Source organism: Dipodomys merriami, unplaced genomic scaffold (genome assembly GCF_024711535.1).
Source record: "Dipodomys merriami isolate MVZ:Mamm:240054 unplaced genomic scaffold, mDipMer1.0.p SCAF_156, whole genome shotgun sequence".
Lineage (NCBI taxonomy): Eukaryota > Metazoa > Chordata > Mammalia > Rodentia > Heteromyidae > Dipodomys > Dipodomys merriami.
The window spans coordinates 2,704,369-2,718,042 of record NW_027202893.1 but is presented as its reverse complement, the minus strand read 5'-3'; the positions used below and the strand labels follow the sequence as shown (position 1 = coordinate 2,718,042).

General features: G+C 41.6%; 1 protein-coding gene across 2 annotated transcripts in view; it reads right to left on the bottom strand.

Annotated features, from left to right (window-relative positions):
* The window catches only part of LOC138827513 (sorting nexin-27), a 74,827-nt gene that overhangs the window by 48,638 nt on the left and 12,515 nt on the right, over positions 1–13,674 (bottom strand). For both annotated transcript variants that reach the window (XM_070023099.1, XM_070023097.1), the window contains exon 2: positions 83–314. In XM_070023099.1, coding sequence (XP_069879200.1) covers positions 83–314 — 232 coding nt within the window. The remainder of the gene's footprint in view (positions 1–82; positions 315–13,674) is intronic.

Below are 13,674 nucleotides of genomic sequence, written 5' to 3'. Positions count from 1 at the left end.
TCTTTTAACTCTATTCTAATATACTCATAAGACAGGGAAATGAAAGCTAGATGTTTGAGGATCAAGTGGGGCTGACACTCACCACAAACTTCTCACCATTCTGCTCCACATGTTTGTATGTGGGGACCGAAATGGGCACTGCTTGCTTTTCTGTGTAATCATAAAATGATTGTCCCAAGGAGTCGTCACTGGGATCTAGGTTATCCGCCTCATGAGGAGGTACAGACAACACTGTCAAGATCAATTCCTTCTCGCCTGCACGGATCAGGTCCACCACCTGCTTGTGTGTCGCCCCCTCAACATTCACGCCGTTCCTAAGGGGAAAAAGGGAAAAAGACAATCCCATAAACCAGAAGGGTCCAAACACTTTGTATTTCTACCCTCTTCTCCTGTTCCCACTCCAGTGCCAGATAGTGTGAGGAATCTTAAGATCAAAAAGTTCACTTGCTTCCAAAAGAATTCTTTTCTACCTTTACAAAATTCTAAGGTGCAAATTGTGAACTAATGGCAAGGAGAGAGAAGGAAACAAGTAAGAAGACCTACCCTTCCTCTATTCTAATAGCTCACACACACACAGCTTCAGACAAACACAAGGAAAAGAGGGTGATGCTGGGGAGGAAACAAAGCGTCTTAAGCTAAGCATATGTACAATATAATCAGAGTGACTTTTAAACTGTAGTCTGTCCATTTAAACTAAACCAAACTAAAAAATTTGTGCCAGCAGCTCACACCTATGATCCTACTATTCAGGAGGCTCAGATCTGAGGATCGTAGTTAAAAGCCAGACAGGGCAGGAAACACTATGAGACTTTTTTTGGGGGGAGGGGAAGGGTCAGTTGCAGAACTTGAACTCTAGGCATGGGCACTGTCCCTTAGCTCTTCAGCTCAAGGCAAGTGCTCTACTACTTGAACCACAGCACCACTTCCGGTTGTCTGGTGGTTTATTGGAGAGAAGAGTCTCAGGGACTTTCCCTCCTGGGCTGGCTTTGAACTGCAATCTTCAGATCTCAGCCTCCTGAGTAGCCAGGAGTACAGGCATGAGCCACTGGCGCCCGGCAATTAATTTTCTTTTATATCAAGTTTTATTGCATTGGGGTTAAATATTATTCATCTTCACACATATTAGTTTCTTATATCTCTTGACCTTTAAGAATATCTTCTTGGGCTGGGAAGGTGGCTCAGTGGTAGAGCGCTTGCCTTGCATGCCTGAGGCCCTGGGTTCGATTCCTCAGCACCACGTAAGAAAAAAGCCCGAAGTGGCGCTGTGGCTCAAGAGGTAGAGTGCTAGCCTTGAGCTGAAGAGCTGAGGGACAGCGCCCAGGCCCAGAGTTCAGGCCCACAACCGGACCCAAAAAAAGAATATCTTCTTTAGCCTGTAATCCTAGCTACTCAGGAGGCTGAGATCTGAGGATCTCGGTTCAAAGCCAGCCCAGGCAGGAAAGTCCGTGAGAACTACTATCTCCAATAAACAACTAGAAAACCGGAAGCTCCACGATGGACAAAAAAAAAAAAAAATTCTTTCTAAAGTTGCATTATCTGACCCAACTTCCTTTGTTTTCCCAAATCAATTAATCTCTCAGGATTCTACTTTTTTTTTTAACCTATTCTGTGTTATCTCACTTAAAGCCCTGTGTAATCTGTTCAAACTAAAAAACATACACCTAAGGTTACACAGTAAACCAACCTACTCATTCCTGTTCCCGTGTATAAAGACTAAAATAAGGAAAAGTACAAGGTTTGGTAGAGCAATAATTTTGCAGACAAAGATGCTGAGTCTTATAAAACTCACTCAGCAAACTGAACTACCCCCTCAGAATGCTGAGCCAGTCTGCTGTCTCAGCATAAACCACTGGCAACTGGAGGTTCCCTACCATGGTTATCCCAAGAAAGATAGGAAATACACACCTGGCCTCTAATTTATTTAATATTTTAAAGCTTATCTACCCTTTAGAGTTCTTTTCAGTTCTGTTCCAAACCATTAAAGCTTTTTTCCTCCTTGAAAATGAATGCTAAGTTTAGTCATAAGACTTCCACATACTTTTTAGTCGCTAGAATTGTCTCTGTCAAAGTGTGGTATCTGAAACACCCACTTACACAAATTGAGCAGGCAGGCATTCACTCACTAGCCTCCCTCCTTATTACGGGTTTAGCAATCTAGTCAGTAAATTCAGTACTCTTGACATTTTATAACTTGAAAGTCAAATTTATAAACTAAAAAGCAGTTTTACAAAAAAAAATCCAGTAACATAGAAGAAAATGAACTCCTTTACTGATGAAAATTTGAACAGGTCATATTAAAGGACCAAAAGAAAATGATAAATTCTGATTAGCTAGTAAGATGACACAATGGGAAGAAAATCTACATGAGTTCAAATCCTGACTCTGCCTGTGAGTCATCTTGAATTTTTCAATCTTTCTAAGTCTTGCTTTCCACATCTGCAAAATAGGAACAATAACTCTCCCTAACAGTTGTTATGACAATTAATGTAATAAAACACATTACCTGTGGTGAACAATGTCTGAACCCACAAATCCATAGATATAAAAAAGAATTATATACTGCGGGGACTGGAGATGTTGCTCATGGTAGTGCTTACCTAAAATATGCAAAGCCACCGGTTGCTTTCCAGTACCAGGAGAAAAAAAAACAAAGAAACACTATGTATAAAGAAATTTGGGATATGCTGGGCATGCCAGAGGCTCAGATCTGTAATCCTAACTATTCAGGAGGCTGAGCTGAGGATCACCGTTAAAAGCCAGCCTGGGAAGGAAAGTCCCTGAGACTCTTCTCTCCAATAAACCAGAAAACTGGAAGTGGTGCTGTGGCTCAAGTGGTAGAACAGTAGCCTTGAGCTGAAGAGCTCAGGGACAGTGCCTAGGTCCAGAGTTCAAGCTCCACAACTGACCAAAAAAAAAAAAAAAAAAAGCCCCCATGAGACTCATCTCTAATAAACCACTCAAAAAATTGGAAGTGGTACTGTGGCTCAAATGACAAGAGTGCTAGCCTTGAACACAAAGAGCCTCAGAGACAGAACTCAGGCCAGAGTTCAAGCCCCACAACTGACAAAAAAAAATTTAAAAAACAAGTTTGGTTTTAAAAAAACAAAAACCTGATGGGGCTGGGAAGGTGGCTCAGTGGTAGAGCGCTTGCCTTGCATGCCTGAGGCCCTGGGTTCAATTCCTCAGCACCACATAAGCAAAAAGAAAAAAGCCGGAAGTGACGCTGTGGCTCAAGAGGTAGAGCACTAGCCTTGAGCTGAAGAGCTGAGGGACAGTGCCCAGGCCCAGAGTTCAGGCCTCATGACCGGACCCAAAAAAAAAAAAAAAAAAAAAAACCTGAAATTATGGGCTACCAGATGTTATCATCTAATTCTTTGGCCTTAAAGTCAAAAAAATAATTTGTTTGCAAAGAAATAAATTGAAAAGGTTAATGTTAATACAACAAGAGAATAGAAATCTATCTTACTCATAAATATCCATATTAATTTTTTAACAAAATAGAGGATTTTGGGTGGGTGCCAGTAGTTCATGCCTGTAATCATGGGGCTCAGATCTTGAAGATCATAACTCCAAGTCAAGCTGAGCAGAAAAGTCCACATGATTCCATTTCCAAAACATCAGCAAAAAGCTAAGCTAGAGATAGGGCTCAAATGGTAGAGTGCTAGCCAAGCAAGTATAAGGCCCTACTAAGTTCAATTCCTGGTACCAACAAAAAAAGAAAAAGAAAAAGCCAAGTGCTCATAGCTCACTCTGATAATCCTACTTACTCAAGAGACAGAGGTCTAGAGTATAATGGTTCAAAACCAGCTCTGGCAGAAAAATCTGCAAGTCTGTCTCCAAAATAATCAGCACAAAGCCAGGCTGCAGGCCTGGCTCTGTGGCAGAACAACAGCCTAGCAAGAAAGCACAAGGCTTTTTGACTACAAACTGCAATACCAGAAAAAGAAAAAGAAAAAAAAAAAAAGACAGGAAAGAACCTCCAGTGCTATATCCTAAGTACTATCTGACTTAACTACAGAAAGAATGCTATACATTCCACAACTTAATACAAAGACAGTCATTCTTTCATTTTTCAGAGAGTGAAAAGAGGTCAGTAAAAACCTCAGAACGTCTGAGTTGAAAAAGGCCTTCCCTCAAGAATTAAGAGGTTATCAGTCATAAATGTGTTAGTCACAAAATGTTTTTATGATATACTTTTTTCCACACAAATGCTACTAAACCAGCTTCAACTAGGTGTGGTTCCAAAACTTGTGTAATTCTGAAGACCTTAGAAAATGTAAAATAGAAAGGGAGAACTTTGGGCTGGGAAGGTGGCTCAGTGGTAGAGCTCTTGCCTTGCATGCATGAGGCCCTGGGTTCGATTCCTCAGCACCACATAAGTAAAAAGAAAAAAGCTGGAAGTGGCACTGTGGCTCAAGTGGTAGAGTGCTAGCCTTGAGCTGAAGAGCTGAGGGACAGCGCCCAGGCCCAGAGTTCAGGCCCCACAACCAGACCCAAAAAAAAATGTAAAAAAAAAAAAAGAAAGGGAGAACTTTCACCACTCTTGTAATTCAAAGTATGTAATTCAAAGACATCTTTGAATATGAATATCAATTGTTCCATTTAACATAACAGCAGGGAAATTACTACCTTAAATTCTTAATTCACATAAAATGTAGATAATAATGCTTATAGCTAACAAGAGTTATTGTGAGCCAGGTGCTGGTGGTTCACGCCTGTAATCCTAGCTACTCAGGAGGCTGAGATCTGAGCATTGTGGTTCAAAGTCAGCCCGGGCAGTAAAGTCCCTGAAACTCTTATCTCCAATAAACCACCAGAAAACCAGAAGTGGCACTGTGGCTCAAGTGGCAGAGCACTAGCCTTAGCTGAAGAGCTGAGGGACAGCACCCAAAACCAGAGTTCAAGCCCCACGACCAACCAAAAAAAAAAAATTCTTGTGAGACTAAGATAAAGTTCTAAAACATGGTAGCCAGCCAATGAAGTTGTTTGTGCTATAGTATTTGCTTCAATTGGGCAAAAAAGCTTGGGAGAATTTTGGACTTCATGATAATTAAAGTTTAAAAAAAAAAAGTAAAACAGAAGTGGCCCAGAGTTCAAGCCCCACGACCGACAAAAAAAAAAAAAAAAAAAAAAGTAAAACAAATATCTCTTTCCCTTATCTTCTTTTTCTGTCTTTGCAACATAATCTACTTGGAGTTCATTTGAAAATGAAGGGTTGAGCTCTCAAAGGTGATGAAAACAACAGGATGACCATTAAGTCCTACATAATATCCAATAGGATCTACCTGTTTATGTCTCTTCTGCTAAGAAAAGGTAATAGCTTAAACACACTATTAAAAAAAAAAAACAATTTAACAGCATATATTAAGCAAATACAACTAAATGCTAATTTTACCTTATTTTTACTTTTTGCCAGTCCTAGGGCTTGGACTCAGGGCCTGAGCACTGCCCCTGAGCTTCTTTTGCTCAAGGCTAGCATTCTACCACTTGAGCCACAACACCACTTCTGGTTTTTTTCTGTTTATATGGTACTGAGGAATCAAGAAGCTAGGGGGGGCTTCATGCATGTTAAGCAAGCACTCTACCACTAAGCCACATTCTCAGTCCTGTCAGTTTTAGAATCAAGGTGATAAGCGTATAGGAACTCACTGTATAATTTTTCCAGCTTTCCTATTTCTGAAATGTTTTCACAACAAATTGTTGGTAGAGCAGGAAGATTGTCTCAAACCCTAACAACCCAAAATAAAATCAGAATTTGATTCCTTGCTATCTATATGTACTCAAATTATTTTGTTTTCATCACTGTAAAGACACACTTGATAACTTTGATATAATGTTCATTTTTAAATAAAACCAACATTTGGCTCAAATGAGAGGATTTTTTAGATAGCTAATGGGAGTGGCTTCAAAAAATACTCCTCTTCAATGAGAATTAAGCAGTTGAGAAAATTATAAAGCTAATACAAACACTCCCATAAACAGGAGAATAAGCTCTAAATATAATTTGTATACTGCCTGTGAAGAAAGCTGAATATAAGGAAAATAAGGTATGGATAGCAATAAGGCAAAAGCCAATCACTAACTATACCAGAAAAAGGTGTCCTTCTACATAGTAAGCAGAATACTATTTTGACCCCATGTGGCATCCAAGAAAGTAATTAAATGGTAATTAGTCCTTCAAAAGCAGCCTATTAAAAACAGATAAAAAATTCCATAACTGCAAGTGATAAGCATACTTTTCAATTTTATAAATTAAAAACACTTGGCTTTGTGCCTGTAAGAATGGCTAAAATGGGCTGGGAAGGTAGCTCAGTGGTAGAGCACTTGCCTTGCATGCCTGAGGCCCTGGGTTCAATTCCTCAGCACCACATAAACAAAAAGAAAAAAGCCGGAAGTGGCGCTGTGGCTCAAGTGGTAGAGTGCTAGCCTTGAGCTGAAGAGCTGAAGGATAGCACCCAGGCCCAGAGTTCAGGCCCCACAACTGGACCAAAAAAAAAGGCTAAAATTTGGAGCTGGGAAGGTGGCTCAGTGGTAGAGTGCTTGCCTTATATGCATGAGGTACTGGGTTCGATTCCTCAGCACCACATAAGCAGAAAAAGCCGGAAGTGGCGCTGTGGCTCAAGTGGTAGTGCACTAGCTTTGAGCTGAAGAGCTGAGGGATAGCACCGAGGCCCAGAGTTCAGGCCCCACGACCAACAACAACAACAAAAAAAAAAGAATGCTAAAATTTAAAAATTTGACAATACCAATTTTGCCAAAGATGTGGTATTCTCATATACTGCTGATGGGAACATCTCAAAAATATCAATTCATTATAGCACATACACTATGATCCAGCAATCCCACTCCTGGGTATTTACCCAAGAGAAATGAAAATCTTTCCACATAAACAACTAGAGTTGAATTGTTCACTATAGCTTTATTTATAATACTCCAAAACTAAAACAGAGCCATTTCTATCAAAAAAAAAAAAAAAAAGGAAAGACAAATTGTGGTTTATTCATGAGAAATGGAAGAGATTATAGTACTTAAAAGGAAGAAACTACTTTATACACAATACAAATAAATCTCAAAGACACAGGGGGGAAAAAAAGAGTCACAATGATTTGATCCCATGTATTTGAAGTTCAAAATAGAGAAAACTACAGTAGATATTGTGGTTGTCTGAAGGGGAGGGAATGGGTATTAAATGCAAAAGAACAGAAAGAAGCTTTTTTTTTTTTTTTGGTTGTTGGTTGGTCATGGAGGTTGAACTCTGGGCCTGGATGCTGTCCCTGAGGCTATTCAGCTCAAGGCAAGTGCTCTACCACTTGAACCACTTCCAGTTTTCTAGTAGTTTATTGGAAGCAAGAATCTCATGTATTTTGTTGCCCAGGCTGGCTTTGAACCATGATCCTCTGATCTCAGCCTCTTAAGTAGCTAGGAATACAGGCATGAGCCACCAGTGCCCGGCTAAGCGCACACGCGCGTGTGCGTGTGTGTGTGCGTGTGTGTGTGTGTGTCATGGAGCTTGAACTCTGGGCTTAGATACCCAGCTAAGCGTGTGTGTATGTGTGTGTGTGTGTGTGTGTCAGTCGTGGAGCTTAAACTCTGGGTTTAGATACCGCTTGAGATACCCAGCTAAGCGTGTGTGTGTGTGTGTGTGTGTGTGTGTGTGTGTGTGTGTGTGTGTGTGTGTGTGTGTGTGTGTGTGTGTGTGTGTGTGTGTGTGTGTGTGTGTGTGTGTGTGTGTGTGTGTGTGTGTGTGTGTGTGTGTGTGTGTGTGTGTGTGTGTGTGTGTGTGTGTGTCGGTCGTGGAGCTTGAACTCTGGGCTTAGATACCACTTGAGTCACAGCTCCACTTCCAGTTTCCTAGTGATTTATTGGAGATAGGAGTATCACAGACTTTCCTGCCCAGGATGGCTGTGAACCATGATCCTCAGATCTTAGCCTCCTGAGTAGCTAGGATTACAGGCATGAGCCACCAGCACCAGGCTAAGATTCTTAAGTGAGGAAAGTATGCTACATCTTACTTGGGGTGGTTAAACGGGTGAATTCTTTTGATCAAAACTCAAGCTCTAGGGCCAACAATGTAGCTCAATAGTAAAGTACTTTGCTTAACATGGTCAAGGCCCTGGGTCCCTGGCACTGCAAAAACAAGGAAGAGAGAAGGGCTGGAAAGGCAGCTCCGTGGCACAGTGCTTGCTTTGTATGCATGCATGCATCCCTGGGTTCAATTCCTCAGCACCACATAAGCAGAAAAGGCCAGAAGTGGTGCTGTGGCTCAAGTGGTAGAGCTAGCCTTGAGCTGAAGAGCTGAAGGACAGCGCCCAGGCCCAGAGTTTAAGCCCTACAACCGACCCAAAAAAAAAAAAAAGAGAGAGAGAGAGTAAAAAATAGAGGAAGGGAGAGAGGAACAAACTACACTTAAGCTATGTGACTGCGTGTAAATAAAATCTCAGTACTAAATTGCCGGGTGTAGTGACTTAAGACTGTTGTCTACTTGGGACAAGAAGTGATTCAAAGCCAGACTATGCAAGAAGACATTAAAGAGCCAGGCGCTGGTGGCTCACGCCTATAATCCTAGCTACTCAGGAGGCTGAGATCTGAGGATCGCGATTCAAAGCCAGCCCGGGCAGGAGAGACTGTGAGACTCCTATCTCCAATAAACCACCAGAAAACCGGAAGTGGCACTGTAGCTCAAGTGGTAGAGAGCTCGCCTTGAGCTGAAGAGCTGAGGGACAGCGCCCAGGCCCAGAGTTCAAGCCCCACGACCGACCAAAAAAAAAAAAAAAAAAAGACATTAAAGAGACTCCATCTCAACTAGTGGCTGGTTGTCAACCCAGTGACAGAGTAAGCAATGTGGGTGATCCGCAATTGTGTACACTTGTCATCCCCAGCAACACAGAGAAGGAGGAGAGTCAGCCCAGGAAGGCTAGGACATAAAGTGAGATTCTACCTTTAACCAATGCGAAAAAGGGCTGGAACTAGATGGGCACCGGTGGCTCATGCCTGTAATCCTAGCTGCTTAGGAGGCTGAGATCGAGGATATGGTTCAAAGCCAGCCCGGGCAGAAAAATCCGTGAGACTCTGCTCTCCAATAAACCACTAGAAAACCGGAAGTGGCTCAAGTGGTAGAGCGCTCACCTTGAGCTGAAGAGTGCAGGACAGCCCAGACCCAGAGTTCAAGCCCCATGACCGACAAAAAAAAAGGCCTAGAGGTATGGCTCAAATGACAAGAGTGCTAACCTGGTGAGCATGAGGCTTTAAATTTAATCCCAGGTTTAAAAAATATAATCTCTGGGGCTGGGAAGGTGACTCAGTGGTAGAGTGCTTGCCTTGCATGCATGAGTCCCTGGGTTCGATTCCTTAGCACCACATAAGCAAAAAGAAAAAAGCTGGAAGTGGTGCTGTGGCTCAAGTGGTAGAGTGCTAGCCTTGAGCTGAAGAGCTGAGGGACAGTGCCTAGGCCCAGAGTTCAGGCCCCACGACCGGACCCCCCAAAAAAAAAATAATAATCTCTGCCAGGTGTGAGTGGCTCTTGCCTGTAATCCTAGCTATTCAGGAGGCTAAGGTCTGAGGATCAAGGTTTGAAGTCAGCCTGAGAAGCGAAGTCTGTGAGACTTTTTTTTTTTTTTTGACCAGTCCTGGAGCTTGAACTCAGGGCCTGGGCACTGTCCCTGAACTTCTTTGACTCAAGGCTAGAGCTCTGCCAACTTGAGCCACAGTGCCACTTCTGGTTTTTTCTGTTTATGTGGTACTGAAGAATCGAACCCAGGGCTTCAAGCATGTTAGGCAAGCATTCTACCCCTAAGCCACATTCCCAGTACTCTTTGTGAGACTTCTATCACCAATTAACCATCAGAAAACCAGAAGTAGCACTGAGGCTCAAAGTGGTAGAGCGCTAACCTTGAACAAAAAGAGCTCAGGGACAGTACCCAAGCCCTGAGTTCAAGCCTCAGGATCAGCATGCAAACATATGCATGCATGTATACACATACACATACACATACACATACACACACACACACACATTCTCTCTCTCTCTCTCTCTCTCTCTCTCTCTCTCTCTCTCTCTCTCTCTCTCTCTCTCTCTCTCTCTCTCTCTCTCTCTCTCTCTCCCTTTTTTTTACTTGGAAGAGGCTATTGAACTACCCAAAGGCTTAAACAAAGTTCTAACACAAAAACTCTAAAAATTACAAGTAACACTGATACTTTTTTTTTCAATAGGATTTTTTTTTTGACAGTCCTGGGGCTTGAACTGGGGGCCTGGGCGCTGTACCTGAGCTCTTTTGCTCAAGGCTAGCATTCTACCACTTGAGCCACAGCACTATTTCTGGCTTTTTCTGTTATGTGGTACTGAGGAATTGAACCCAGGGCTTCATGCATGCTAGGCAAGCACTCTACCACTAAGCCACCTTCTCAGCCCTCAGTTAAGATTTTTTTTAATTTTTGTATTTGCAAATCTGATCAGCATATAGCAATACTATGGTTATATTCAAAAATATTATGGATGGATGAACATGTTCAAAGTAAACTGCATAAATGTATGAAAGTATAGAAGAAAACCCACCACATTACTCATGTATGCTAATTTAAATATAAAATGTATAAGTGAAATACATACATATATATATAGTCAGTTGTGGAGCTTGAACTCTGGGCCTGAGCACTATCCCTCAGCTCTTCAGCTCAAGGTGAGTGCTCTACCACTTTAGTCACAGTGCCACTTCCGGTTTTCTGAGGGATTTATTGGAGTTAAAAGTCTCAGGGACTTTCCTGCATGGGCTGATTTTGAACCACGATCCTCAGATCTCAGCCTCCTGAGTAGCTAGGATTATAGGCATAAGCCACTGGCACTCAGCAAAATAAATATTTTTAAAAGAAAAAAAAATTTAAAAAGAAAACGAATTTTAAAAAGTGACAATGACATGTACATCATTTCTAAAGACCAAGCACTCAGCTAGTCTCTTTTTTTGCTGGTCCTAGAGCTTGAACTTAGGGCCTAGGCACTGTCCTTGAACCTCTCTATGCTCAAGGCTAGCACTCTACCACCTGAGCCACAGCACCACTTCTGGCTTTTTCTGTTTATGTGGTACTGAGGAATAGAACCTAGGGCTTCATGGATGCTAGGCAAGCACTCTACCCCTAAGCCACATTCCCAGCCCCTCAGCTAGTCTCTTAATACAACTAGTCCTAAATCATTTCCCAATAACAACTCAGAATCTGACATCTCCTACACTTAAATCATTAAGTACACATGGCCAATTTAAGTAACAACCCCTAATATTTTTAATTTGGTAAAGCAATCACAGTGAAAGTTAAAAGAATAAAAACTAAAGAGAGATCTTGTGGTTCACACCTATAATCCTAGCTACTTGGGAGGCTGAGCTCTAGAATCATGGTTCAAAACCATTCCAGGAAGGAAAGTCAGTGAGACCCTAATCTCCAATTCACCACTAAAAAAAAAAAAAAAAAGAAAGAAAGAAAGAAAGAAAAGAAAGAAATGAAGCTGTGGCTCAAGTGGTAGAATTCTAGCCTTGAGCAAAAAACAGGAGCTCAGAGACAGAGCCTAGGCTCTGAGTTCAAGCCCCAGGACCAGCAAAAAAAATAATAATAAAATAAAAAAATAAAAACTGAAATAATGAGTGTGATAGGGAAAGAAAAAGAGGAGTGGCTGATATAGTGCACATATTCATGGAAATGTTACAATGGATCGCCACCTTGTACAACTAAGTATACTAATAAAAACAAAAAGCCAGCGCTGGTGGCTCATGCCTGTAATTTTGTGTGTGCGTGTAGTTTTGGGTTTTTTTTTTTTTTTTTTTTTGGCAGTTGTGGGGCCTGGCCTGGGTGCCGTCCCTCAGCTCTTCAGCTCAAGGCTAGCACTGTACCACTTGAGCCATAGCACCACTTCTGACTTTTTCTGCTTGTGTAGTACTGAGGAAAGGAATCCAGGACCTCAAGCATATAAGGCAAGCACTCTACCACTGAGCCACCTTCCCAACCATGCTGGTAATCTTAAATACTCAAGAGGCTGAGATCCGAGGATCGCGGTTCAAAGCCAGCCTGGGCAGAAAAGTCCATGAGACACTGATCTCCAATTAACCACCAGAAATCCGGAAGTGGTGCTATGGCTCAAGTGGTAGAGCCCTCACCTTGAGCTGTAGAGCTCAGGAGCAGTACCCACCTTGAGCTCAAGAGCTCAGGGACAGCACCCAGGCCCAGAGTTCAAGCCCAAAACCAACCAACCAATAAATAAATAAATACTATCTGCTTTATCAACAACCTTGTATGCAAGTCTAAGAAACTACCAAAGGAACTTTTTAAGGTTCTATTTCAATTTCTGAATGTGATTATATAATTAAAAGCATGATTCCTCATAGATTTGTTTTTTTTTCTCCTGAAACCTAGATTGCACTCCACTTCCTAAGTGCTCAGTTTATGCCCAAGGAGTACCTTACCTGGATGTGTAAATCTATCATTACTTCTAAAATCACAGTCAAAATTAAAAACTATCTAGGTCTGGGAATGTGGTTTAGTGGTAGAATGCTTGCCTAGCATGCATGAAGTGCTGGGTTCTATTCCTCAGTACCACATACACAGAAAAGGCCAGAAGTGGCACTGTGGCTTAAGTTGACAGAGCTCTAGTCTTCAGCAAAAGAAGTTCACAGACAGTGCCCAGGCCCTGAGTTCAAGACACAGGACTGGCAAAAAGAAGAAGAAGAAGAAGAGGAGGAGGAGGAGGCGGAAGAGGAGGAGGAGGAGGGGGAGGAGGAGGGGGAAGGGGAAGTGGAAGGAGGAGAAGGAGAAGGAGAAGAAGAAAGGTAGAGCTAGCCTTGAGCTGAGGGACAGCACCCAGGCCCAGAGGTCAAGCCCCATGACCAACAACAACAACAACAACAAAAAGGTAACTAGAAAGGGAGACCTGAAATTAAAAAAACACATAACTCAAAAAGGAAAATTCAGTGTCACATTCCCTTGGATTTAAAACACTAAGTAGAAAACAAAATTCTGGGCTGTTTTCAAGATAGATGCAGGTTACCTATCTTAGGAAAACATCCAAACATTTTTAAACCTGTCAGATCAAGGAGATTATAACACTGGGTAAAAACTATGTACCCTCACAGCAGCAAATTTCACAAATGAAAATTAAACTGATCAATAAAAGTAGATGTTTCTAAAACTTTTAGAAATCATATTTTCCAGTATCTCTAAATATTTACTTAATACATCTCTTTATTTTTTAAGCATACTAAACAAATATAAAATAGATATAAAAAAGATATAAAAATACTGCAGTTTTTAGGGGAAGGGACAACTTTCTAATTTCATTGAATAGTCTGTAAGAATAACCAGCTTCTTGAAAGCAGCTGGGAAAGTATGTACATAAGCAGCTGTCTACAGATGGCTCTGTACTTTTCCAAAGGAAGTAAGCTAATTATTACGTATCAAGTCCATAGAATATATAGATTTGTCATTCTAGTCTTGCTCTGAGATCTTTACACAAGAACCTAGTTTGGCCAGATACCACTGTCTTATGCCTATAATCCTAGCTACTGAGAAGGCTAAGTAAAATCTGAGGACAACTGTTCAAAGCCAGCCCAAGCAGGCAAATCTGAGACACTCTTATTTCTAGTAAACAGGCCAAAAAGCCGGAAGTAAAGGTGTGGATCAAGTGATGGAATTCCAGCC